The sequence below is a fragment of the Platichthys flesus genome, chromosome 12 (genome assembly GCF_949316205.1).
Source record: "Platichthys flesus chromosome 12, fPlaFle2.1, whole genome shotgun sequence".
NCBI lineage: Eukaryota > Metazoa > Chordata > Actinopteri > Pleuronectiformes > Pleuronectidae > Platichthys > Platichthys flesus.
The window spans coordinates 13,098,731-13,125,735 of record NC_084956.1 but is presented as its reverse complement, the minus strand read 5'-3'; the positions used below and the strand labels follow the sequence as shown (position 1 = coordinate 13,125,735).

At 43.2% G+C, this 27,005-nt stretch overlaps 2 protein-coding genes across 2 annotated transcripts; both read right to left on the bottom strand.

The window, feature by feature from the left end:
- Positions 1-710: 710 nt before the first annotated feature.
- Positions 711-13,122, bottom strand: tarbp1 (TAR (HIV-1) RNA binding protein 1). The gene is made up of 29 exons (XM_062401603.1): positions 12,144-13,122; positions 11,968-12,065; positions 11,813-11,882; positions 11,160-11,308; positions 11,006-11,058; positions 10,815-10,912; positions 10,590-10,725; positions 10,405-10,501; positions 10,172-10,261; positions 9,936-10,086; positions 9,037-9,303; positions 8,764-8,861; positions 8,513-8,671; positions 8,197-8,426; positions 7,840-8,074; positions 7,526-7,714; positions 7,234-7,436; positions 7,099-7,158; positions 6,844-6,964; positions 6,366-6,476; positions 6,123-6,272; positions 5,944-6,030; positions 5,665-5,858; positions 5,501-5,582; positions 5,228-5,399; positions 4,958-5,143; positions 4,097-4,221; positions 3,052-3,188; positions 711-1,447 (listed from the first exon to the last, which is right to left on the bottom strand). The coding sequence occupies exons 1-29, from the start codon at positions 13,060-13,062 to the stop codon at positions 1,267-1,269; spliced, it is 4,848 nt and encodes a 1,615-aa protein (XP_062257587.1). The 5' UTR covers positions 13,063-13,122; the 3' UTR covers positions 711-1,266.
- Positions 13,123-14,962: 1,840 nt separating this feature from the next.
- zgc:172136 (uncharacterized protein LOC566376 homolog) lies at positions 14,963-25,829 on the bottom strand. Its single transcript, XM_062401595.1, has 14 exons — positions 25,684-25,829; positions 22,714-22,907; positions 22,489-22,579; positions 21,009-21,088; positions 20,746-20,822; positions 20,398-20,593; positions 20,080-20,235; positions 19,537-19,602; positions 17,797-17,865; positions 17,513-17,687; positions 17,043-17,327; positions 16,534-16,665; positions 16,328-16,395; positions 14,963-16,237 (listed from the first exon to the last, which is right to left on the bottom strand). The coding sequence occupies exons 2-14, from the start codon at positions 22,789-22,791 to the stop codon at positions 15,947-15,949; spliced, it is 1,764 nt and encodes a 587-aa protein (XP_062257579.1). The 5' UTR covers positions 22,792-22,907; positions 25,684-25,829; the 3' UTR covers positions 14,963-15,946.
- Between the last annotated feature and the right edge of the window lie 1,176 nt (positions 25,830-27,005).

Sequence of the window (27,005 nt, the reverse complement as noted above, 5' to 3'; positions counted from 1 at the left end):
AAATCTGAAAAGTTTTAAGTATGAAACCAGGCCGACCAGCTACGAGATGAGTCATGACCATGAAACATTTGATCCGGAGCAACTATCAATAATGTGTTCATAATTACCTTAAGGTCAAGTGTATACGATTTAGGTTAAACTTTTGCAGAAATTGAATATAAGTTGTACAAATTGTTGTTTTCTTTACTCTAGAATGGCCATTTTATATTTAAATACTTTAGACTTAGATCGGGAGCGGGTCCTCAATATGGAGACTGCCATGGTTTTTTATAGAAGTCCAAACTGGACAAATTAAACACCTTTTGCAACATGCAACTTCACCACTAAATGTCACTAAATTCTACACACTGAATCTTTAAGAGTGAAGGAACTACACATCCCATAAATCAATGCAAATGATCCTTTTCCAACACTTCCTGTTCTTTTCTCTTTGAGTGTAACCTTGTTGTTATTAAAGTGTTCTCATGTTTGTGTCTTGTATTTATGACTTTAGCATTTCATATAGTGTATAGAATACTAACAAAGTGTTGTAATGCTGAAGGATCCGCTCAAAGCCAACATCACTTTCTATTACTGTTAGTGTTTAACATTGCCATGGTAACAGTGTGCTCCATCGATCAGAGATTCTTTTGAACTTTGAAAATCAAAATCGAATCAGTTTATCTTTTAGTCCAAATAGAAAAAAACAATAACATAAACAATAATAAAACAAAGAATGAGCTTATATTTATTCAACTGTATAAAACACGACCGTTTGCAATTTAAAACCACAAACTCCAATAAAAACATTGACAATGAGATGAAATGTATTAAAGCCTACAAACAAATGCAGTATTTATATACAATGTGTGATACTTTGCTGGATAAGGACATCATGAACCAGTCCTGGTGCTCTGAGGCGAATAATAAGTGCTCACATAAACAAGAAACTTCCTCATCAAAGCGGGAGATTTCCATTTATGCTGCTGATAGAGACACAAAGACCGGCTGCATTAACATGACAGCAGGCCCAGAGGAATAGTTCACTGTAATAACCAGAAGTGATGACTCTCATTAAGGCACAAGCAAAGCACTGATGACTGCTGACCACATTTAAACCTGAGAGATAGAATCTGAAAATCCTTACGGGCCTGCCATTAATCACTATGTAGCGTCTTCACGTCCCGAGCTGATGGGCTTATGCTCGCTACCACAGACGATCGAGCGCGGTCAACATCTGGAGGTCAGACTTCACAGGTCCACAGGGCTGCACTGCTGGTTTCTCCTTCAGCTGCGTTTGGCGTCGACTTCAGCTGAACCAGAGGCGAGATGTTGCCGTGTGTATTCCCAGATGAGCAGGGCCGCGCTTACGTGCACGTTCAGGGAGCGGATGACCCCCTGTTGGGGGATCTCCACACACACGTCCAACATCTGGAGCAAGTTGGCGGGAATACCTTCCCGTTCATTGCTAAAAAAAGAGAAAGTGGAAAATAGCCATCAAGCGGATGTTACGGCTAGTAACATTTTGGGAAATACTTGTTTGTTTTCTTCCTGAAAGTCAGATGCAAAGTTTGATACCACTGTCTCATCTGTATGACGAAACAAACATGATAGAGTGGTGTCAATGTTTTCATCCAACTCTCAGCCAGAAAGAAAAGGATATTTTCCAAAATGTTGAAATATTCCTTGTACCCATTGAGATGATTCATAGTTTAAAAGAAAATGGTGTGTCCTGTCAGGAGGAAGAGTTTTTCCAGAGAGAATTCAGTTCAACAGAGGATATAGAGCAGCTTCAATGAAATTGTACTTTCTAGATAAATTTGGATGTGATACACTGCATCATGTGAGGGGGAAAGCCACTCTTTAGCCTCCCTCCTGACACTCACTCCTAGTGTGGTTAGTTAGTCTTGATCATAAAATGTTATTGCTCTCAATCCATAATCCAATAAAATACACATAATTACAGGATACCAATCATTTACTATTATTATAATTATACTCACACTGACTGCCCAATATGTACTCGGGTATGAGAGAAACCATCTGCAGACTGCTGCTGTATCAATCTTACCCTGGTTGTCTATTCTGCCGTAAAATCAACATTATTTTTAATTCTCGCTTTCATTCGACTTAATGGTACTACCCATTTGATTTAATTTAAGAGCCCCTGCTGCTAATAGCAAAGTTAGTCCTTCATTTTCTCGTGATGACTCACGAGTAATTCAAACTGTAATCAACTGAGCATATACTGAGCTCAGGCAGTGTGGGCCATGCAAGGCAAACATAAAGCGGTAACGAGTTTGGGCATTCAGCGGGTCCACAGAGGGGGCGCCGTGCAGCGAGGAAGCGTGATTTGATGAGCAACATTTATCTCGAGTGCAACTGGGTGAGATAATAGCCACCTGATGAGAGATTAGAGGCAGGGCGGTGCTGCGTGCACACAGCTGTGAAAGCCCTCCAGATTCCGTTCACACATGGGGCGTTTGAGTTAACAGCGCAGCTCACGCCTTTGTGACCTCACAAGTTAAAACAAAACAAGACACCTACACAGATGCAATAAATATGATCCCTCTCTCTGCGCCGGGCCAGCTGCACAACCCCCGTACACATTCGGTGAGGAGTGAGTCATGCAGCCACTGTTTGCTTATAATTACCGTAATGTGGATTTCTAAATGACTACATGACTCGTCTGGGTCACATGGACCACAGGGCCGCGTCACGAACTGAACTAGATAAAAGGTTCAGGGTTTTTTTAGTGGCAGTCATCACACTGCTTGTATTGGTTTGTGTAATTCATTTCCATGAACCCTTGTCCTCAGGGAGAGCCAATTACAGCGCGGCGTGCCCCGACAGGTTCCGCGCGGGGAGGAAAGGTGCAGATACCGCAGGGGAAACGCTCTAAATCGGTGAGATAACAATTAATATGTCTCGTCAGCTCAAACCTTTATCTATGTGGGAGTCACAAGGGCATGGGAAAGCAGAGGCGTGCATGCATTTATGCACTAATGGTCGGTGGAAAAAGCATTTTTATGGCTTTCGCTAAGAGTAAGCCTGTATATAAAGAGGTCATACCCAAGAAGTAAGAGAGACTTCTCAGGGAACTGATAGTCCTGCAGACTCTGACTGTTGGCGGTCTGCTCCACTCCAACAATACAGTAGCCTTCGCTCTTCTTCACCTGCAGGAAGTCAGTCAGCTCCAAGGGCTTCACCTGGTGGACAGATACAGGTTATGTTTAATAATAGGTTTTATAGGATCAAATAATGAATGAAAACCAATTGGAAAATGTAAGACTTGAACATATATCAGGGTGATAACAACGAAAATGACTGTACAATGACTTTCTATGTCCCGGGCCCCTTACATAGAGGAGGCGGGGTTTTTGATCTATAATGCTGCCAACCACCAGGTGGCGACCAGATGCTTTGGCTTCACTTTTCAAGAACTCCGATAACGTTCATCTTTATATACGGAATATACATGAAAATCAGACACAGGTTTGCACATTGAAATAATCAAAATTACTTTTTCTGCTCCATGTTGATGATGAAAAATCAGATCAGCTGCTTTCAGGTGTTTCCTTCGAGTTCAAATTGAACATTTAGAATAATTTTGGGAACTTGGACTTTGGGTTACTGCCCCTTTCCATTTCAGTGGTTCTTGCACTGGAGCCATAAATATAAAAAATAAAAAAAAGATAGGTAGGTTTGGTAAAGTTCAAGAGGAAGAAGCATTTACCAACATATATTTTTTTTTATAAATCTAAATCTTTTATTAAGGCTTTGCAGTGTATAACAAAAGTGAAGGGCCTGAAACTGAAACACGTACAAAAAATGCCTTCTTGTAATTGCAAGAAAGATCTTCATTGTACGTGTAACAGTTTTCTCTGTGGCAGCAGAACAGAGTGCCATTAGGAGAACTGCAGCGTCGGTATCCAGCTGTTCCGGCTGCTGCTGGCAGTTGATGTTAATCTTGACTGACACAATTTTAACCCTGAGCTAACCAGGTCAAATCACACACTTCTCAGGTCCATACCCCACTGTGAGAAGGAGTTATATAAAGACAGAGTGGACATCATAATTGCAGGGGTGAAATGCCACATCACTTTATGCAATTTACCTCTAAGAGAGGAAGCCAGAGCTCAGACGAGACGCTCAGGGCCTGGAAGTGTTTATCCCCGATGTGGCGGAGGCTATCCAGAACCAGTGCACTGGCACCGAATATCTCACAGGTCCTGCACAGACCTAGAACAGCGACACATGAAGAGAAATGAGTGAATCACATAAGTGAGGATACTTTGTCTACTATGAAAGCTCAGGGGTCACTGAGACCATTTGAGGCCCGGGTCTTCTGTGGCAACCATGACTCAACATTAAATAGATACTGGTCATCGTGGGCACAGACAGATATAAAAAAGCTGCACCTTTAATGAATAAAAGTAAAACATTATCAGAACATCCACACAAAATGTCCTTGCTTACATCACACAGTATCAATATTGGTTTTGAAAATGGGTTTTTCCTCTGTAAACACATTTTAATTGATTCGGCTTCTTATCGCCAGACACAAAAAAACATACATTTGCAGAGCTGATGTGAGCTGGGGATTTCCTTTATAAAGACTTGATTTGTTTTTTAATTGAAGCCGAGTCTTTGCCCAAGTCGTCATCGTGAAAACTTAAAATGAACTGTATTTTCTGAATAAACAACCACTAACATCTGGTTTTGTCTACATTGGGAATGGATACAATCAGCATTCACTCCCGAGTAAAAGGAATCTGCAGTCGACAAGAGTATCAGTCGTTTACGATCGGCAGTGATGGAAATGAGTCCCCAGGTGAACCTACTAAAAAAAAAAACAAGAAGGCAAACTTCTCTACTGTCAATGGGGGAAAATGTTAATGGTTTTTTGTGGAGTTTAAATTAAACACTAATTTTGGTGTTACAGATGTATTAGATAACGTGTTGTGCTGCTCCTGACCTCCTAAATTGGTGGGTTTGTCTATGAGCGAGGCCACCACCAGCAGGGCGCCGTGCAGTTTGCCCAGTCGAGCGGCCCTCTGCGGGGGAGCCAACTGAAGTTCGGGTTCCTGCTCCTGGATCCCCAACCTCCAGGGAGTGATCTTCTTCTGCACCTCGGCCCAGCGCTCCTCCTTATCCTGCTCAGCTGGGTGACACAACACCATGATACCTTCACATCTCCCCTTTTATTGTGTGATACAAACAAGTAGTTTTGCTGGTGCTACTGTACTTTTGTCCTGCTGGATCCAGTCTCCTGGCTGGAGCTGGCTCAGATCCTGAACAGGATTTCTCACAGGGAGAGATGGAGTGTCAGGGAAACACGTCAGTTTCTCAAACTTCCACGCTGGAATCCACTCGTCGTCAGCCAACTCCGACAGACTGGGAAAGGTGCAGAATATGGTCTTGGAGAGAGGAGTATGAAAAAGTTACTTTGCATCGTGTTACCTCAGAAATGTGAAAATCAAATTGATTCCAAGACTTTTCGTTTTCAGCAAAAACAAACCTCTGCGCTGTAATCTCTGATAGGGTGAAAGGCACCGAAGAAGAAGTGCTCATGGATCCTTTTCCAGTTTTTGTTGGCGTTTCTAAAGGGCAAGACAAAAAATCAATTCATTAGCATACTACAGTCAGCTTTTCTTTTTTATATTGAACATGCCATGTGCTCACCCAGTGGTTTGCATGGCCTCAGCCTGGTTCAAACAGGTCTTGATCACAGCGGACAGGCCCCCCAAACCATCTGCCCCTTCTTCTGCCAAGGTCCACACCCTCTTAAGGGCCAGTAAGGCATACAGGCGCACACTGAAGTTATGGTTGAAACACCACTGGAGGATGATGTTCAACGCTGTACGCAACTGCGCTGCCTTAAAACACAAAGATGGAGGGATCTGATGAAGAGGTGATGAAGAACAATAATGCTGTATAAATGGTGAAACTCATTGGGTTTACCTTGTCCTTAAGATTAGGAATGATGATGTTGAAGTGGACCAGGACTGACAGGAAGGTGCAGATGCTTGTCTTGGTCTTTTCTTGATCCTGTAAAGAAAACGGTCATTGTTAAATCATTTTACAGTCTCACTAAGATTACGGTAGTTTCTGGTGCACCGGTGTCCAGAGTGGATGCTCACCGTGTTGAAACAGGCCCAGAATCGGTCCATGTGTTGTGGATGTTGAGTGAGGATTAGAATCATCATCCATTCGATCAGGTACTTGACTGAAGCTTGGTTACTGCAGAATCCAGCTTCAAAGACATGGTTCAGCAAAGTGGAGACAAAGTCCTACACACACACAGACACACACAGACACTCAGTCAGTTACTAACTGATTCCTTATTACCTGTAAGATTCTTAGGTTGAGTGTAGTCCTCTCACCTCTCGGAGTTTGGGCAGTAAGAGCAGCAGCGTTTGCCACACTCTGTTTTTGACACGATGCTGCAGGGAGTTGCTATAGTAACGCACTTTTGACTTTGATATGTCGTTATCCTGCAGGGGGGGGTGGGGGGGGGGTGAAGTGGAGACGGACACTGGTTTTAAATTGTTGTTAAATTAGTTGCAACTGATGATAAACTTAACACATCAAAGACAAAGTACTTCTCGTTTGGCTGATGTTTCACTTTACTTGTTTAAGATAAGAAACCAAAATATTAGATTAAGGAATGAGATTTCAAGATAGGACTAAGTTCCTTAAAGGGTTAGGGTTAGGGTTAGGGATTCAAAGTTCCAGTGAGGATGTGTCATCTTAACATGGTCATACTGGGATGCTGGGATATATGATCATGAAGTTATTTTCTGACATTGGCAAAACATTGTTACTAGCGTTGTGGCACTCATTCTCAGAGTAATCACCTACCTTTCTCAACAAAGCCATCACTAGATCCTCCATCACTGTTCCATGCTGCGGATTTGAGGGATCGAGGCGGCTGAGGAACGCCAATACACATGTGCGAGGGAACTGATCATCCCTGTTATCACTGGAAAATTAGAGCGGGAGACAGAACTGAGAAAAAATCTGCACAGCAGCAGGGACCTCTAGTGGCAGTCCTTTAAATTACAGCCACACTGGAGCAACCTCTCACACATTACAGCTAAGAAGACGTCCGCTCACCTTGTAACTACGACATTTTCACCAAGCTGCTCCGCGTACGTTTGGACATCCTGTACGAGTCTTTGAAATAAACAAAACAGTTATAAAAAAAACACAAATAAAACAACACTTCTGAGAAATGCTGTCAACAGTTACCGTTGGTCTCTCCTGAAAACTGGTCCATACACACAGGCCTCAGTGAGAATGTCCATGTGGCTGAAAACGCTACAAAACGCTGTGTCATCCTGGTCGCCGCCGCTGCCGCCGTCTGTGGGCAGCCACGTCTGACAGCAGTCTTGCAGCAGGACTCCCAACACGCCAACTTTTGACTGAGACAGCTCGATCAGCTCAGTGGAAATCTAAATAAATCACACATCCACACATGAGTATATACATATGGAGAACGTATTTAAGAGCAATTCACAGGAGCATCCAGGTCTTGATTTACCTGTTTCAACGTGGCCACAAGTGTCAGAGCCCGAGTGTGTGACAGCAGGAGCACATTCTGGTGGAAAGCCAATGAGACGAAGCCTCTCAGGGCCGGCCAGAAGTCATGGGCATTCGTGCTGAGTCCCTGAACCAGCTCCCAGCTCAGAGCCACAGCCTCCACACACAGCGCCTCCTCATCCATCAGCAACTGGGATCAAAACGTCACCAAACCACACAGTTCATCAGATTTTACCTTCGTTTTTTCAAAAAATTATTCATATTACACACCTCATTTCAGTTCCGTAAATTTCCCCAAAATTAACTGGGACTCACTTTTGGCAGCACCGTCTCCATGAAGGCGAGCACAGGCAGCACCAGGTCGCTGGGCAGCAGGGCCAGGGCCTCCATGCTGCAGCTCAAAGCGGCTTTGAGAGCTTCTGGTGCTCTGGAATTGTCGGGAATCTCAACAGCCTTAACCAGGAAGTTAAGACAAATCCACTGGTCCCGCAAAAAATTGGCAGCGACACGTCCCCAGTCCTGCAGCAGAGGCCCCTGCACACCTAGATCACTGCCCAGAGAAGAAACCTGTTTATTACGTTCATGTTTCTTAGAGCCATTGTATATTTATGCTGGATATTGTTCTTGAGCCAAAGTTAGACACTTCTAATATCGAAAAAGGTTTCCACAAACCTCGAACAGTCTCCTGTGTGTGGTTTCAGCAGACGTACATTGAAGTTTCCCAGAGACGACGGACTCTGGGAGGTAGAAGAAGGTGAACTGTAGAAGAAGTCATTCAGATCTTTCAGAGCAGAAATGGCCTCTGATCTCCTGTCCATCACTTCCTGCTCCATGAGATCACAAACCGTGGCCAGGGATGCCATAGCAACTGCCTTAGCTACCTGGTGTTCCACAGATGGGATCTAGGAATGAGGAAAAAACATAATTAAGCAATCACTTATGATCAAACTGATGTATGAAGTCCCTGGCTGCTGAAGGGGGTTTGAACCTGCGAGCTTGTTTCTTGCAGGACCCTGAGGCTGTGCTTAATGAGTTTAGAGAAATCACTCTGCTGGACTTTATGGTGGTGCTGTGTCGCGGAATGAGACATGACCAGCAGCTGCCTCAGGACCCTCAGATACAGGTCTGCCCGCTCCACGTCAAATAGCTGTTGAAAAAAAAAAGAAAAAAAGCACATGTTAGAGCTGGAGGCCTCGGTGCTAATTACAGCGATGGTGACTTGCTCGACTTGCTGTTTACCTCCTGCAGCTCCCCACACAGCCGCCTCAAGATAAACTCCTGGATTGGATCCGCAAGTTGAAAAATGAGCTTCTCCATGGCAATGCTCACCCTATCGCCTGTGAAGAGCAGAGTGAGAGGAGGTGAACGTTACTCACTCCAGAGTGGCTCCATAAATTATGACTTTATTCTGTGTTTTTTCTGTGGCTCTAACACTCGTATCGTATCCCTCAGCTTGACCTACTACATATTTATGAACAGCCACGGAAATAAATCAGTGTAATCCTCACAAACCTTGCTCTCCTCCGACAGCCTGACTTCTTGGTGATCGTTCAAGCTGCAGCAGCCGCAGCACAAGCTGCAGGCTCTTGTCGCTCTTGCGCAGAGGAAGGTAAATGTTGGTGCTGACTCTGCTCAGGGTTTCCAGCAGAGGCGAGAGTAATGACTCCAGAGTTTTACTGAGGTCTTGGGGTGGCTGACTCTTCTCCATGTCCACACACAGCAGAATGGCCCTGGCCAACTTGTCCGCCTCTTTGGAGTCAGGTAACATCTCAGTCTGACCTGCGGAGCAACACAACTGACTTTACATGACGGTGAAAAGTGTAATTATACCTAAAGATCGACTTTTTGATTTAATCACCTCGGTTTGTTTGTTTGTCAGCAGGATTTTGCATAAACTACAGATCAGATTTCCTCAAAACGTGGACGGAACAAGAAAGAAAGAACCATACAATTTTGGCACAGATCCGATCAAACTCGAAATCCAGTAATCTTCCATTAGTCTCTTGCATTGCGAGATATTCAATTTTTTTTACATTTTCACATTTTTCTTGTGAAAAATTGATCTTGATGAGAAACAATCTGGCAAATTTAGGTGAGTGATTTCTATGAGTGTGTGCAATTTGGTCTGACTTGATTGAATTGAAGGGACTGTTGGCGAGACAGTGAGGTGAGAGAGCTCCTCAGTCAAGAAATCAAACATCGTGCCAGGAAAAAAAAGAAAAGGTAAACTCCTCTAAAGGCAAAGGGGAAAAGAGTTAAAATATTTTTTTAGCCTCTAAAGCCAATTTAAAAAACAGCATGTACCTGCTAATTTTTGGGTAAATGAATCGGCACAATTTGATATGACTTGATTGACTTTAAGGACCCTGGTGGAGGAATGTACTTAACCGAGTGCTTCAATTCAGCCTCACCTGTGCTGGCTGGAACTCTGAGATACGCCTGGATCTCGCCTTCAACGTAGCGTCTGACAGTTTCTTTCTTTGATGCGGCACCAGTGGATTCACCGTCACCCACAATCCTGGGCTTGAAACTGCCTTCGTTGTTCGACAGCCAGACGCACACCTGCAGTGGTGTCACAGACTGCAAATGAGTCAACCGTAAAATGATTCATGTGAAATGTTGGTGTTGAGTGTCTGATGCAAAGTACCTGACTCCAGATCTGCGTCCCTCTACACAGTGACTCGTCTGCACGGAAATTCATCAGGAAACTAAAGAAGTCATCTAAGCTCACTGCACTCTGAAAAAAAGACACTTCAATACCAGAACTTCGTACATTCAGAGCTTCAGATGTTGAATATGTGAAACCAGCAGTAAAGAGCTCGGATCAATTAATGTTAAAAGATAGATTTTTTTTTTTTAAATACACTGTTTGTGTCTTACCACGTCTGTGAAAGAGAGGGCGCTGTTCAGCAGGAAGCACTGGGCTGCTCCTCTTAACAGCGGTTGATGTGTGATCATTGTGCAGCACAGCACCTCCCTGTAACAAACCACAGACAATTTGAACAGGTGCATCCAGAATGACCTGCTGGGAGCTGGTCTGAGTGAGTGGAACTGTGATGAGGAACCTCAGAGCTGTGAGTCCGTCGATCCCCAGCACGGGACTGGGAGGGAGCTTTGATAGAGCCTGGGAGAGGAAGAGGAGGGGCACGGCGCACCAGTGCTTCGAGCCCAGCTGCTGAATCAGCTGCAGCAACACACAGCCTGACAAAGAAAACACAACAGTCAGAGGTGGAGAGGGTTTCAGGCAACGAGAATTGGGAGCATGCTCTGTGGCTTCTGTTTTCCTGTACCTCTGTTCTCTAGTGGTAGGCTACTGAAGAAGGTGACCATGAAGACTTGGAGCTTAGCCCCCAGCTCAGGACAGTCTCCTACACTTTGCCCAACTGACCTAAATGCCGGCAGAAGGTGGATTTGATGAATACTGCTGGAAAAAACAACAACTTAAAAACACACCAACACCTGCAGTGATGTAAAACCTCACCTGTGGAAGAGTGACGTTTCCGACAGAACATCCATCAAAGGCCCAACGATGAACTGAGAAAACAAAAGAAGACAAAACCTTAATGAACAAATGTATTTCATTGAAAGTGCATGAATAAGCCTGAATGCCACTGGATAAGTGTCTGGGCCTGTACCTGAGAAAAGGCCAAAGCGAAGGCCGGCTGTCCGAGGACCTGCAGCTCGAGCAGGTGACACACTCCCTCTCTCATCAAGGATTTATTCTCACTGTGGAACATCCGCTGGTAAACACACAGCAGCCAGGATGGGTGGAAGAGGCCTTGACCTGAAGCCACAACATCATCAGACATATAGAGACTTTAATGTGGAAAAAACAATGGGGTGAACGTGCAAGCTCTGTAATGTTTCATCTTTGTTTTTTTGGTCATTGCTGAGAAATCATTATTTATCTGAAATGGCACTTTACCTCTTACAGCAGTTAGTGATAGGGGCACAGTCGGGTACATAGAAAATAACAATGCACTTCTATGCTGATGGGCTCAGACAAAACCACTGAATAGTTTAATCAAAGAAATACATGGAATCCTACTTTTACATGTAATCAAATGTATTGCAAAACGACACTTTCATTACTATTTGAATGTTGACGCTGTAATAAAGCTCTAACAATAAGAAACCATTCTTCAATTCTGCTCCCTCAGGATTTTTATTGAAGGAGTTGTGTCTTTGCTTGACTCAGTTTTTCTGTCGTGTCATCAGCAACATCAGCAGCCATTTCATTAAGATCAGTGACGGAGTGGCACAACAGTCTGATGAACTTGAATGTTACCTTGACTATCATTCAGTGTTGTTTGGATCAACGTGTCTATTCTGTTCAGAACAGGCCGGACGACATGGACCTGCAGAGGAAAAGGAGAGCAGCAGGATGAGAGAGTGCCACCACCATGTCCTCTATCGGTTGCGGTGATCCAACCGATCCTCTACCTGGTTCTCCTCCAGGGTCTCCATCACCAGAGCATAGTCCTCCCAGAACTCCTTGAGCAGCCCGCTCCTGCTAGGGGCCCATTTGAACAAGACCTCACCTGCAACAATATGAAGACCAGTAAGAAAAACAAGCCAGAATTGAATAGATAAGTTAAAGTTGGTATCAAAGCTTTTACCTTCATCTGATGGAGAGAGGGGACAGTCCACCTGCTGCTGCTCCGACAGGGCCACGCACCTCTTCAGCAGGTACAAGGCCCTCTTACGGGACACGCTGTCCCGATGCGTCAGCCCGTCCTGAACCATCCTCCAGAACTGGACGCGCAGACGAGGGTCGGCCTCACCGGAGGGGGAGTCCGGACTGTGAGGGTCCAGCAGGTGGTCTGACACGGCGGTCACGCACAGCAGGGCCCGCTCTGTGACCACCGGTGTGCGGTCAGCGTGGTGCCAGAAGCTCAGGTCGTCCAGGATCGACTGGAGGACGCGTTGTTTCCCGGCACCGCCGCAGCAGCTCAGCAGCGTCAGGAGCAGCCGGACCGTGACCCTGCAGAGCCGCGCATCGGGGAGGGTTTTCACGCAGGACACGGCAGCGGACGCGGTGCTGAGAGTGAGCTGCTCATCCGCTGACAGGGCTGGAACGAGGGCAGCCATGACTTCACCGGACACCTCCACACTGAGTCGCCCCGGCTCCTCCTCTGACCGCTGCAGACACGGCAGCACGTACCGAGCGACTCGCCCCGGTACAGCCTCGTTACACAGCGGGATGCAGGCGCTCAGAAGCCGACAGGCAGCGGCCGTGCTCTCCCTGCTGCCCCGCGCGGCTTCACCGGCTTCTTGTGCCGATATTGTGCCGAGGAGAGGCAGGCACCGCGTCCAGATAACAGACTCGATTTTACCCTGAATGTGTCGTCTCTTCTCGGATGTAAACGGAGACGAGTCCGAGTCCTCCAGGAGTGGACCGAGACCGGAGATGACAGCAGTCAGCGCCTCCACCCGCTCCGGCCCCGGACACGACTCACTCGGCCAGGACAAGGACTCGAAGAGGCGGTCATAGTCTGGAGAGCTGGAGAGAACCGCGTCTATTAACACTGAAGACATGACAGGGAGCTGCTACAGAGAGTAACAGAGAACCGGCTTCACAGCCAGCGGCCATGGGCAACACGTTTTACTCAGGAATGTAAACTTCCGCCTACGTCAACTTCAAGTCTCGCGAGAGTTGGGAATTAGATAGATGAATACAGCTCGATGGGATAGATATATCGACAGACAGACAGACAGTGTTTTGCAAGTTCACACCTCTCATGAACTAGTTCAAAGTTCAGTTCATACAAGTAAACATGAATAGTTCACGTTCATAGTTCACCATTTAAATTCTGAACTAGTTCATAGTTCAGTTCATTTCCTAGTTTTAAGGTGGAAAGTGAGATGAAAACCTTGTCCATCACTACCCCTTGCCTTTACTGTAGGAATCTTTATCAGACAGTGTGTAAAAATCGAACCTGGGTCTACCGTATCAGAGAACGTACTCTCTACCAACTAAGCTACATCGCCTGATGATTGCCATGAGGAACTAAGCATTATAACAAGATGGACACATTATCGTGCGTGTGTGTTCGTGTCATTTTATCTTGTTTTGATAAACACTTCAAAGAAAATATTTTCTACTTTACTACATATATTTGACAGCCTTACTTAAAAGTTACTTTTATATTTTTGGCTTTTAGATACTGGATGATTTAACATACTTTAAAAACCTATTATTAGAGAATAACCCAGTACTTTTCTAACCTTGTCTTCAGACGCCTTATAAGAATCACAGTCTGCTCAGATGTCCTGAGGCTGCCCCCTGCTGGTTGCTTGGGTTAATCACAAGCTGGTTTGTGCAGCTTGTGATTAACTAAAGTTGTTCATAAAAGAAAATCTTTAATATCCTTCAAGGGCAATTTGATGTACAACCAGCAATCAGTGCACGACGAAAATAACCATATATATATACAATGTAAATAAAACAATATAAAAACCCTATAGACTTAGTAGCAGGGGAAAATTAGCTTTAAATAAATCAATTGGTAAGTCGACCAACAGATATTTTAACCGTAAACTATTTAGATATTCTACTTTTAATTTCCTGTTGTGTTTCTTATAATTATTAATGTTTGGGACATTTCCTTGATAAATGGGTGGAGGTTTCATTAGCTCTGCTAAGGAGGTTATGTTTCATCTGTGATTTGTCAGTTAACAGGTTTTTGTAATAAACTACTGGACCAATAACCACACAACTTGGTAGAGGGAAGCTGCATGGATCAGAGTTGAACCTATACGGCTCTGTTGAGCTCTACTGAGTGCCAGTCTAGTGAATGAATCTGGAATCTTCTCTCAAAAAACATCCCCCCCCCCATAGGGTTTGTAGTGTGAAGCTAATGAGGTGTCTTATAAAGATGTGATCGAAAAAAACCTCAGACCAAGTGAATCCACTTTATTTCAGGTGTGTCCCTGACGTACACGCTGCGGTGTAGAGTCAAAGATGAATCAAAACATTTTAATTATCAGGTGCACAATTCAGAAAGCCCCGCAAAGTAGAGGGGAAGAAAGATAAATATAGAGGTAAGAATCACCCCAATTGTGGACATTATTAATGTTTATTTGTGTCGACAGAACATGATATGCTATCAGTACAGGACTCTTTAGATATTTTTTATTATATATTTGTATTGTTTTTTATAGCCTACAAATTTGTCTGCCTGTGTGTGCATCTGTTTACAGTCCAAAATGTATTGTGTAGGAGTGTCGATGTTACGAACAAGAAGTGTGTCGTGTTCACTGGACTTTAATAAAGTTACACATAACGAGAGAAGTTTCCTGTCGTCTATACGCGAGGAAGCTACAATATGAATGTGTTCACCGGACAGACAGATGGATGGATGGATGGATTGTTAGAGCAACAACGTGAAGACAATTTGCCTGCGGCCACTGGCTGTCACCGTCAAAGAGGCATAAATATCACAACAAAAAAGTTTTTATTTTGTGGCATTAAGAATTTATTTTCACTATGATAAAAAAACAAAACAGTGCTTTAGATAAAAAAATAATTGTTCAGTATAGTGATTTAACTCTGGTCAGTTTTTCATTCACAATTGGAAAAATAGCTCTGCATTTAAGGGCCGACATTCTTTTCCAGTGAGCTCATATTGGCTAAAGACAACAGTTTTTTTGCAATTATCGTCCACAAAATAATGTCAAAACAAAGCTGACTGAATGTCTCTTTGTTCTGTGGCTTATATAACACGGCAGATACTGCAGATTCATTACACACCGACAGCTTACAGAAATAGCGCTTTACAATTAATACTTTTCTGTAGTAATTATGAAAAGCGGGAGGAGAATAGGAAACGGGGGAAGCTTTGGATGAATGCATTACCAGCCGTAAAGAGCTTCAATCAATTTTCCACACCAGCAGGTACATTGCTGTGGGAGACTAATAGGAAACGCATGGCAGAGCACACTATACAAAAATAGAGTACATTGTCAAACATGGTTAAAAAAAATAAAGGATAAAGGAATATAGGAGCACACTGCAGTTAAGGTGTTAACGTTAAAATAAACCAATCATGTATTTCAAATGTATCGCATTAACATTTCAAAACTTTACAAGGTACAGTAAAAATTATTAAAATGCATTTGCTTTAAGAAGATGGAATATAATAAAATAGTGCAAGTAGTGTGTGAACACAATATACAACATTAATAAATATGCTTGGTTTACAGATATTGAAATTGCTTGATTGGATCTGTTGTCTAATCCAGAACTTTTCCAGGAGGAGTGAGCGTTCCGTCATCTTCAGTAATGTCTCTGGAAATTCAGGCACACCCTCATTTTCATCACCACCACACATAAAATACATATTCATGCATTGGCAGCCTGTGAGTTCAGTTGCACCAGGAATGAAGGACGAGAAAAGGCATCTTAACGGGCGTCAGGTATTCAAAGTATGAATTCAAGGAACTGTTCATCGCCTAACATGTCCAGAGAAAGGCTGTTGGTAGACCTGCGGCCATAGAACAAGGGTTTGTCTTGGCAGTGCAAGAGAGGGAAGAAAGTGAGTTCAACAGGGGTCTTTGGGTTTGGAGAGATTTCCGGGAACCCGAAGGTGTAGCTGTGGGAGGAGTCGGGCAGCAGCGTCGTCCCCAGGGGAGTCGGAGGTGGAAAGAGGCTGATGTCATCTAGACTGTGGCTGTGCCGATCCACGCACACGTGTGCTTTAGATTTCAGCATCTTGAATAGAGATAAGACGTAAAGTTAAAATGTGAGGAAAGACAAGGTTATCAAAAGGACGTGAAGTGGAAAGGAGTCAATACGACTAACCTGTTTTAACAGATCATCATTGTGCAATTTACCAATTTCATCAGAGTCTTGTGGAGTAACTTTGTTTTCTGTAGATACAAGAGTTTACAGGTCAGTTCTGACAAAGACCAAACATAATATGCGAGTACAAACTTTTGTTTTCATGGTTGAGAGAAGTAAAATATTCTTATATATTATCATGTTTATCAAAATCAGATGATTCATACCGGATACGTGTGTGACTGAGGGGACTTCTGCACAATCCACTGACACTCCTTCAAGAAGATCCGCCAACTGAAACATCTCATCAGGATCGTCTACAAGAGCTTCCTTCGGACTTTCAACATTGCTCTTGATTCCTGAAGAGAAAAGTGTTAGAAATCTGATCATTAAATAATATCTACAAATATATATTAAATCTTAGCCTAGTGGACAGAAAATAATGTTGTACATTAGTGATGCAAACACCTGCACATTTGACTCACAAATGACACTAAGCAAAAGCTCCTTATGGAGGCCTGCTAATTAATATAAAAAAGTAATATTTATATTTTGTTGATCACTATTTTATCAATTAATTTACCACTATGCGTCTTTAAGTCCTACTGCCACCAAGCACACGTTAATCTTACATATTTCAGACCAGTCAAATATAAAATTGCAAAACATTTTATTCAACAAATCATTTATCAGTTAACTCCACACAATATCTAGAAAGACGGAGGACTCCTCTCACCTTCTTCTGGCCACCCGTCATCTTCTATTCGACTCTTACTGCTTGCGTCGAACCCGGAGGTGCAGGAGCTGCTGCGGCTCTCTACTGGGCTGAAGCACTGCTCTCCTTGCTGCTGACTCTCATCCTCCATAGAGGCCAGCTCCGTGGATATGCTGTGTTGGCGGGCGTCCGCTTCAATCCCAGAGCTGCTGGTCGAGTGGCGGGACAGACCAGGGCTGCTTTCGCTGCCGGCGGGGTCCAGGTCCAGGTCATCGCTGATGTACGATTCTCTGTAACGCTTTTTCTCTGAAAGGATAAACAATAAAAGATACAAATAGTAACACTCATCAGGAACACTTTAGATGTTTTGTACGAGAGGCCAATCATTTAACTCAGTTGATACTTAAGTTTTCTTCAAGGACAAGAGAGCTCCCCACCAAACTGTTTGATTAAAGATACTAATCGTGCCCTTGTATTTACTCCTCTCTTACCTTCGCTCTCCTGGAGATGGCGTAGGTGTTTGAGGGACGGCTGGAGGCTGAGGTAGAGGCGATGGCAGCTGCTCAGGTGCAGGAGGAGGTGGCGAGAGCGGAACGACGACCCAGTGTAATAGACCAGCTTCCGAGCTGATGGCAAGCCATCTGGCTGGATCTCGAATTTCTTACCCTGAATGGAACAAACATATTATACAGGGTGCGCAGAGCTAATGCCCATTAAATAGTTATAATGCATCCATCGAGTCCTAACAGTGAATGGAGATGAGCGGTGTGCATACCAGAAAGGTGAGACGTCCCACGTTTGACCAGGGGAAGTTGTACAGCTGCTGTCGCGTGTTGTTTACCTCCTGTGTATATAAAACACAGACACACACATTTATAAGAATTAGCTCTCATGCTTATGAGCCTGTGTTTGGAAAAAGGAAGAATAGATTTCTGGATATAGTGGTATGAAAAACTTGAGGCAAAAAGGCATTGAGTTAGTGTTGACACATTTCTTTAATATTTTAGGCAAGATAACTTGTTTTGTTATTTCTGGATAAGAAGCCGAAACCAAAGTTTGGCTACAATGCGCTTTCAGTACTTCGCAACAAAACTCTGGCAACTATGATTCGCTTGTTAACACTTTATGTAGCAGTTAAGAGCTGTTTTCTCCCTCTTTTCCTTTCAAATGACTTCTATGACATTTTTAGGTTGTCTCTTTTGAGGTCAGACCACAGATTTTTGGTGTTTCACATCAGGGGACTCTGAGGACCATGGCAAACTATTCAGCACATGTCTCTTGACCTCAACCAGTGAAAATGCTCCTTGTGCCACTAGCTGCAACATAAACCCAAAGATTATCCGATTATCAGTCTACCTCAATGATTTCATTTTTTTTCGTGACATCATCCACGTCATTCTTTTTTCTCCTTGTGTCTAAAACATTTAACGTCAGTCCTGTGGACACATGACTTGTTATGCAGACTTCTGAAACTGAACTTTGTGGTGAAGATGCAGGAAATGTTTTCTTCTTATGAATCTACCATGGTTTGTAGTTGTGAAGGTGTGGCACCACCATTGCTAAATCTCCCTGAAGATATTTAGCAGTCAAATGAGGGTCCTGATTTCCATCTCAAAAGATCCTACCATAAGTCACAGAAAGTTTGCTTTGTCTTCCAGTCTACAACTTGGCCTCCACTGTTCCTGTGAACTGCCACTTTGTAAATACATGAAACATACATGAGCTGAGTAAAGGGTTACATGAAAACACTTTGCTGTCATCTTACAGTCTTCTCCTGCTTTGTGGGAATAGGTTGATGCAATGTTCACAGTGCAAGGCTGCTGCACAAGGAATTTATGGCTGTTGGGACAAGGTTTGAGTCTAGTTTATCATACTTTGAAATTTACATCACTTGGACTTTCCTAATGATAATGGTGAAGTAGCCATTCACCTAAAGAAAGAATTTAGGTACAAGACTTCAAAGCTGTTGAAGTGCCTACACTTTTGCATGCTGCTACTTTCTATCTAAAGTTGATTAAAGTATTGAATATTTAAATATTAAATTCAAACTTTGTGCCTTTGGGAGATCAGGTCAAGTTCTACTCACATAACCACTTACAATAACCGATATTTTGAACAAGTGTGCCAAAACATTTTCATGCGAGTGTAATTCAAAATTATTGATCAACAATCAACCGTCCTTCTGTTCAAAGGATCCATCTGGTCTTGGCAAAGAGACTAAGGGCTTCTCAAGGTATCTCACGGTCTGCTGGCTCTTTAATCAGCCAGGCCTCGAGTCCTAATCCACCCCAGATGGCCCCTGATGGACAGATCAAACAACGGAGCGCATGGCAGATGACTCCTATCTCCTCATGCACTGCCGTCGGTGGCAATCCCACACATTCCTCACACGTCTAGTCAGAGGTTTTACAGGACTATAAATACAAAGGCCAAATGTTGGAGCGAACGCAGATTCACTCTTGTGAACGCGAGTGCTGACATACCTACTATGCATTAACAACGCACTCACACATACCTGATAAACCTGCATTCCTCGTAGGGTCAGACCGAGCAAAGCCGTTCCTCTCTCCTCCTTTTTATCCTGGACAAATGAAGGATGAGATGTCAGAGAGGCATCTGAGGGGCTCCAGATAAGACTGCTATTTCACAGTTAAGCCTCCCTCCCTCCCGGTTTACTAGGAAACACACAAGGCCGCGGCTCACAAATTTTTGAGCGTCAACACATTACGCAATGGTCGGGCCAACCCTCAAAATATCACTCAGTAGATGAGCGAGTTCGAAATTGGGAGGATAATAAACTGAAATAGATGGAGGGTTACGTAACTGCCTCATTGTTATTAGCTTAAATGAAGCCGTACTAACTGTGTTTGTGTTGGAAAAGGGAGTATCGCAGTCAGAGAAGAAATATTGCTGGAGTAGTTTTAGATTAAAAACACATTCCATCGCCCACTAGGCTCAATAACCATTACTTGTTATTTTAAATTATATAAATAAACTGTACAAATAATCCACACCCTTCTCATTTTCATGACACTGAAATACTAGACTGGCTCACAACCTTTTGCAGTCTGTAAAATGTGACAGGTACATCCTCCAGTCGACACGACTCCCTGATAAAGAGGAGGATGGCGTCTCGGGCAGACATGCCCCACAGCTCCTGGTGTACTTTGGGCCCATGGCAGAGGAGGTAGTTCACCCCACGCTTAGCTACAATCTACAGACAGAAGTAGAGAGACATGTAATCCACAGAGATCAACACAACCTCAAAATATAAAATATTTAAATCTTTTACAGGCAAATGTATGAACATTTTAAACTGAACATCACATTAGATTCAAAGTGTATGCAAATGCTGCTGCTCCATAATAACACCTACCCACGGGGGAAAGTAATCCTTGAGTTCAAAGTACGGGGTGATCTCTCCATACTCCCTGGGCAGCGGGTGGTCGCCGAGGTCAGCCTGCAAGGCGTAACCTGCCAGCTGGAAGTAAACCTCCTCCTGCTGACGACATTCAGAGCGAAGCATGCGCTCCCGCAAGTCGGAGTAGTATAGATGTCGTGCCTTTCGTTCACTGGTACCGCACATATAAAAAAAAAAAAAAGGTAGAAGAAGGTAGGGGATAAGATGTCAGAATGGAGGACGAAGATGGATGAAGTATAAACACCAAGTTCACAAGCAATAAAATAGGGAGATGGTATATAGAACAAATATAGAGGGACATACCAAATGAGTCTACCATTCTCCACGTAGTACTGCACTTTGAGGAAGAGTACGAGAGGCAAAGGTCTCTTCTGAAGTGCCTGTGTGTAGAAAGAGACGTGTCAGAGTCGGCCTGTGTGTGTGTGAACATCTTTTTGTCATGCTAAATGAAGAGTCGTGGCATGTAGGCCACTGAACTGCGCCTCCCGCTTAACGAGCAGCTCGCAACAAAAGGCTTCTGATTCACACAATCGCAATTTGCAACCCTGCACAAAAGGCCCTCTTACCTTTCCTGAATCTTGCCTCCATTCCTTGGGAAAGTACTTGGTCAGTTTCTCCTCCATATCTAAAAAGATGTGCTCATTGTCTGCAATGAAGGAGAAGGAGACAGGCAAGAAACAGATAGTGACTAAGCAAAGAAAACAATAATGCAGCCAAGCGGAAAATGTGCCCTACAACGGGAGTCATTAGGGCAAAAGAAAAAAGCCCTTGTTCTTTTGTTTGTGAACGAGGCTACGAGGAAGCTAATGACAACAGAGCTAATGTTACTGAAAACTATCATAACTCAAATCTTTATATTTTACCATTACCTATCATGAAATCCCCAGAACTTAACTACTGCTAACTTTGTTTGATATAAAAAACAACTAAAGAGCAGTTTGCAGCTTGTGTTCAGAGTCAGAATGAGATTGTTGTGTCACTCTCAGCCGATGAGTCATAAGAGGGGCATTTTTCTGTTTGTTTCACCTTATCTGCTTTGTTCAACTTAGTGCTGGCCGAGCTGTTTCACAACCCGCTCCCTCAAATCATCCATCCGTCCTTTCAGCTTGTCTCATTCCCTGTCTGACTCACTCCAGCTCCTCCACCTCTCAGCCTTCATTCAGGCCATTGAGTAAGAGTCTGAGTAAGAGGCTGCCCCTGTCATGACGAATATCTCTTCACCCCACCCTCCTCTCTCTTCCCATCATCAATCCATCCCTCCCCTCAGTGAAGAGGAGGAATGCAAGGGTGCATTCCAGGCTTAATGAAGTTAATATTGCAGGAATCCAGGCCTAAGTGATCGCTGAAACAACACCACAAAAAACAAAAGGCTGCTTGTTCAAGCGGTGAGCCACGTTAGATTACAGAGGCATTTTGGTGTATTTGTAAGTGGAAAGAGAACAGGGACACAATGAAACAGAAAGTAAGTGGATTACACCGTTTAATTATGCAGACTGGGGAGGCAGAATAGTTTTTTTTTTTGGTGTGGTGAAAGTCGGTTGACAGAAAAAACCTTTTCAATAGTGCCACCGAGCCGAGCCCTGCTGCAAACTCTAGTCATAATCCAAACATGATGCTCTTGTTTGCGATTTGACTGAGTTTTGGCAAAAAATGGTAACTGCATGAACTGATCAACTAAACTTACAATTGTATGCAGGGAGTCTACAGCTATAAACTATTACTTCCAGGCACTGGCTTTAACCACCACAACACTTATTCTCAAGCCGCCTATCGTCAAAATTGCATTTCCCCATGTTCAGAAACTAGCTAGCAGGTTTGCTAGAAAGGCATTAACTTAACGCTTAAACTAAAACTAACCAAACTAAACATCCAATATGAATTTACTACCCTCCTAGGGCTTTGACTGGTAAAACTGAATTCAACACATTTTTAGACTCATGGCCACTGTGTGTATGGTCACAAGTTTAAGCCTTCTGAAAACACTGCTGTGTATTCGAGTGTGAAGAGTTGTTTCAGGTTGAGGGGATAAATGAGGAGTGAACCTACCCTTCACCACTGTGAGGCCAAAGAAGAACAGCTCTTTGACTCCGAGAAGCTCTGTCACACGATTGAAAACTTCCTGCCCTGTGGACTTTGGCTGGAGCAGGAGAAAAGACAAAAAAACAAGTATAAAGCAACCATGTATTCACCGAAAAACGATGTGGTGCAGCCATAACAGAAGTTTGACTCTTAGGGTCAGGAGAACAGCTAGGGACATATTAAAACACTCACCCTGACAGTGATGTCCAGCTGTTCTTTGTTGGGGAGGAGAACACAAATGGTTCTCTCCTGCTTTGTCGAGGCAGACATGGTGTCTTCTGTATGTCTGTGATAAAGACTCTCGCTATTTCACTGCTTCGATCTCCTCTTGCTCCTCTCTATCCTTCTCTGTTTATCTGTTCCAAGGCAGCTTGTCCATATTGCATCTGAAAAGAAAAAGGATGACATCAGAGTGAGATAAGTAAAGTAATAAAAGCTATGATTCAATTAAAGAGAATGAGGATGACAGCAGAGGGAAATTCATAACAGATGATCAGCTCAAGTGTAAGATCTGAATCCATCTGAAGAGAACTCAGCAAATTAGAATGTCTTAAAGCAACTCCACTCTGCAGAACACAGCTTGTATTAATATTGCATTAACATACTGTCACAGCAAAAGCAATCCCCTACCCAGACATAAGTACAGAGATACGTCCCATAAGCCCACAACCAAGATTAACTCAACACCGGCCGTCCCTGCGGAGGGGTTAGAGGCCAAGTGTTTGCTACCACGATTATCCTCCAGAGGGATAATCCAAAAATAAGAAACAATAAATAACCAAAATACATTAATCCAAACAAAACACCTTGTCCCAGATCCTTACCAATAACTAAAACAGTGTCTAAATTAAAAAAACGATGAAATAGTTAAATGAGCTTATCATACTGTAATCCTAACAACAGCCAACAACGTAATCAAGATGATCCTTGTGCTTAGTTATTCACCTATTCTAACAGGATCAATCACAGCACAATAATGAAAGGGGGACTGAGTTCAAACACATTCATACTGCTAAACATACTCCAACAAATGGCAAATGGGGGGGGGGGGGGGGGGGGGCAAGGACCAAGGATCGCCTCAAACTTGCCCCACTGTGCTGACCTGAGGCCCCAACTGGTGCGAGGCTCATCTGATTAACGTCTCAGAATCAACTAATCAGGTTAATTACTGCTGTGCGCCGACTCTTAATCCCGCCAGGATGATAACCAGAGGGAAGGAAGAAAGAAAGAGAAGAATACAAGGGACAAAATTAAGAAACAGGTTGTTCTTGTGTCAGTCTCCTCAAAAAGTAAAACACTGTTTTTAATGTAGATAAGAGAGCATGTTAAATGTTCCCTGGACAAACAAAGTTTCTGCTGCTTTGTCTCATTAACCCTTGGGGAGGGGGGCTATTTTACATTTGTTTAAAAGCACCAGATGCAAACATGTCTCACTGTTGATGAGAATACAAAACCACAAAAAACATGTTTTCCAGTGTACAAAGCATTATGGGAACTACAAAGGTGAATGTTCTTGGCTCTGAGGGCAAAACATTTGACATACCAGATATGATTTAGGGCATGTTCAAACACAGCCTGTAAGCACAAACGGACAAAATAAACCTGAAATTCCAGTGACTGGAACACCTGATTTGTTTGAGACTCAGTTGTACGTTAACTGTGACGCAGATGGTGCAAAAGTTCAAGTGCTCTTAACACTTCTCACGACATATAAACAATTCCTATAAACTATTTTAGATCATAATAAACTTTTTTAAGACTTAAGAGTTCTTCTGCAATATAATTAAAACCCATAGAGAGTGTGTTGTCGCTGTATACTCTGGTACTGTAAGCTAAGTCTATAACATGAGATATGCTGCTAAGATAATACAATACTGCTTCCTTTACAGACTATACACTCACTGAAACATCACCATAGAATGGGTCCAAATAGTAATACACAACAGGGGAATAATTGTTTTAAGATATTTGGAAGCAATTCGTGAGCAATTCATCTACAAAGAAAAATAGAGACGATCTTCTTAATCTTGAAGGTGTGTTTTTAGTGTTTTTTCACACAAATCTGAACTTTTTATACTGACAAAAATACTGTCGACAATTGGTAGTGAGTTATGATTTTCAAACTCAAACTAGAAGATGTCAAAAGATGATTTACTTAAAAGAAGAAGCAGTAGAAGTTAGCGTTGACGTTGTCCTCAAACAACATGCACCCGAAAATCAAACATTAAAAGTAATGAGCTACTAGTAAACACAGGGAATCCCAAACCAACCGTCCTCAGCCACGCATGCGGAGTAAAAAACATTTTTATAAACCACGGGGGGTTATATGCAAACCAAGTCCACTATCAGCCCGCACAGTGCTGGGCTGACGTCTGCAGACATTCCCCTTGATGCTGACCAGGGGGAAACCTGGCATCACATGAGAGCAGCCATCTGTATCCCATAATTCCCCTGCAAGACTGTTATAATCCCCGGTTCTGAGCACAGTGCTGGGAAAACAAGAAGAAAACAACATCCCCCTGTGTGCACGGTGCGAGCTCAGCGAGGAGCAGGGGATCCTCACTGCTCAACTTCCACCCAACTTTAACCCGAGAGGGAGCGAGAGAAGAGGCTGTGTTTTTAATCTGAATTAACTGAAGAACACAGCGGATGCACTCGTCCCACTTGGAAACAATAGACAGTCTTTCAGATCCGGGGGGGGGGGGGGGTGCAGGGATTGTATACAGGTCTCAGAGCAGTGGTGGGCATTTACATCAGGGTTCAGTGATTCCTGTGAGGCGAGAATGACAACACTCCTCACTGGTGCAGCACTGGAGGACAGGAGGGATGGGTTTAAACCTCCATTTGTAATGCTCCTTATTTTATCTTCTACCTCGATTTACACGTTAAGGCTATTTGACGCGACGCAACAAGCTAGTTGCCGCTTCTTCTGTCACTTTCTGTGCACCAAGTGAATTGCGTACATTTAAGAGAAAAACAATAGAAAAGTTAAATAAAGTTACATATACAGTTCACGCTGCCAGTCCTGGTGACGTTAGCAACTTTAAAGGGGAAAAGCGTGAGTTTGTGCGTGTGTGTTTAGACGTGATGTCAACCTGACGCAACAAGTGCATCACTTAACTTCGCTGCTCTTTAGCGCTGTAGAAGGCGGAAGTTACTCACCATCATATCTCAGGAGGTGAGGCGTTCACACTTCGGTCGCAGGTCTTCTCAAAGCTCCTTCCTCACACCGTGTAGTTGTATCCACCGGGATGCACCATGACAGCGGAGACGTTTACAGCAGCTTCTCCCTCCTCCTCTTCCTCCCCATCGCTTATTAAAACTTCTGCAGCTACAGTGAAGCTCAAACGACTGGGTCGTACCATGTGACACAGTTGTAGGGGTGCTCTCTTGAATTTCTGTTAAAGCTCGTTGCAGTACTTTCACGTTCTCGACATTGGATATTGGACTTGTTGTCTACATAAATATGTAAAACAAAAATGTTTCTCAATCGATCAACGGGTATAGAAACAATATTTCATATAATCCAATAACTCATAGATTCACCCCCTGATATTTTGCGTTGGTCGAACGATCTTGTGCTTGAAATATGAGGATGGGCTGAGAGCAGAGAGTGTACGAGCCAATCAGAGGCAGGGTGTGGGCGGGTCTACGTCCCAGTAAACAATAATAAATAATAAATATGTCTGCAACATTTATCTAAAAAAGTTTGCAGTAATTAACTAAATGTATGTGACGAAAACAGAACAAAAAACAAGAAAAAAAATTGACAAGAAACTTACATAAATATTCTATTAGAAATATATTTCATAGCTTCAGTAAGGCCACAGCTAACTTTGCCAATTCAGAATTTGAAAACACATACAATAGAAAATATGATGCATTGTTATAAAGTCAATAAAATCAGTAGTATATGATTACAACATTAAATAAAATCTAATTTCCCCCTGCTATTTAGTCTATAGGGTTTTTATATTGTGTTTTTATTCACATGTATATATTGGTTTATTATTGTCGTGCACTGGTTGCTGCTTGTACATCAAATTGCCCCTGAAGAAAAATAAAGATTGTCTTTTATGAACAATAAAATCACAAGCTGCACAAACCAAGCAAGAGCAGCAGAGGAAGCCAGCAGCCAGCAGGGGGCAGCCTCAGGACATCACATGGAAACAAGCAGCAGCGGACTGCTTGGAAATTCAGCAGCAAAGATCCAGGGATTTGTTGTTGTTGTAGATTTGTGCAGTTGTTAGGCCCCTAAACTTGAAGAAATCCAAAGGGGGACAGGGAGACAGCTCACCTTCAAAGTAAAAGTTCAGGAGGCCAGAGGTTACTCCTTGTGCTAGTTGATGGGAACAATATGTAATTTATTTGGTCAACGAATATAAACTAAAAGGTTTTGAATGAATTTTCAGAATTATATTCAATTAAATGTGTCCCACACTGTGATTCTCGTAAGACAAGGTTGGAAACTACTGAGTTATTCT

Excerpts from the sequence above, each read along its gene's own strand:
- tarbp1 (XM_062401603.1), bottom strand. The coding sequence starts at position 13,062 with ATGTCTTCAGTGTTAATAGACGCGGTTCTCTCCAGCTCTCCAGACTAT. Across the intron at positions 7,715-7,839 it reads TGGAGACGGTGCTGCCAAAA|TTGCTGATGGATGAGGAGGC; the intron begins GTGAGTCCCAGT and ends TTTTGATCCCAG. Across the intron at positions 5,583-5,664 it reads GAGGCCATGCAAACCACTGG|AAACGCCAACAAAAACTGGA; the intron begins GTGAGCACATGG and ends CTTGCCCTTTAG.
- zgc:172136 (XM_062401595.1), bottom strand. The coding sequence starts at position 22,791 with ATGTCTGCCTCGACAAAGCAGGAGAGAACCATTTGTGTTCTCCTCCCC. Across the intron at positions 19,603-20,079 it reads CATTTTACAGACTGCAAAAG|GATAAAAAGGAGGAGAGAGG; the intron begins GTTGTGAGCCAG and ends TCATTTGTCCAG. Across the intron at positions 17,866-19,536 it reads GAGGAATGCAGGTTTATCAG|GAGGTAAACAACACGCGACA; the intron begins GTATGTGTGAGT and ends TTATATACACAG.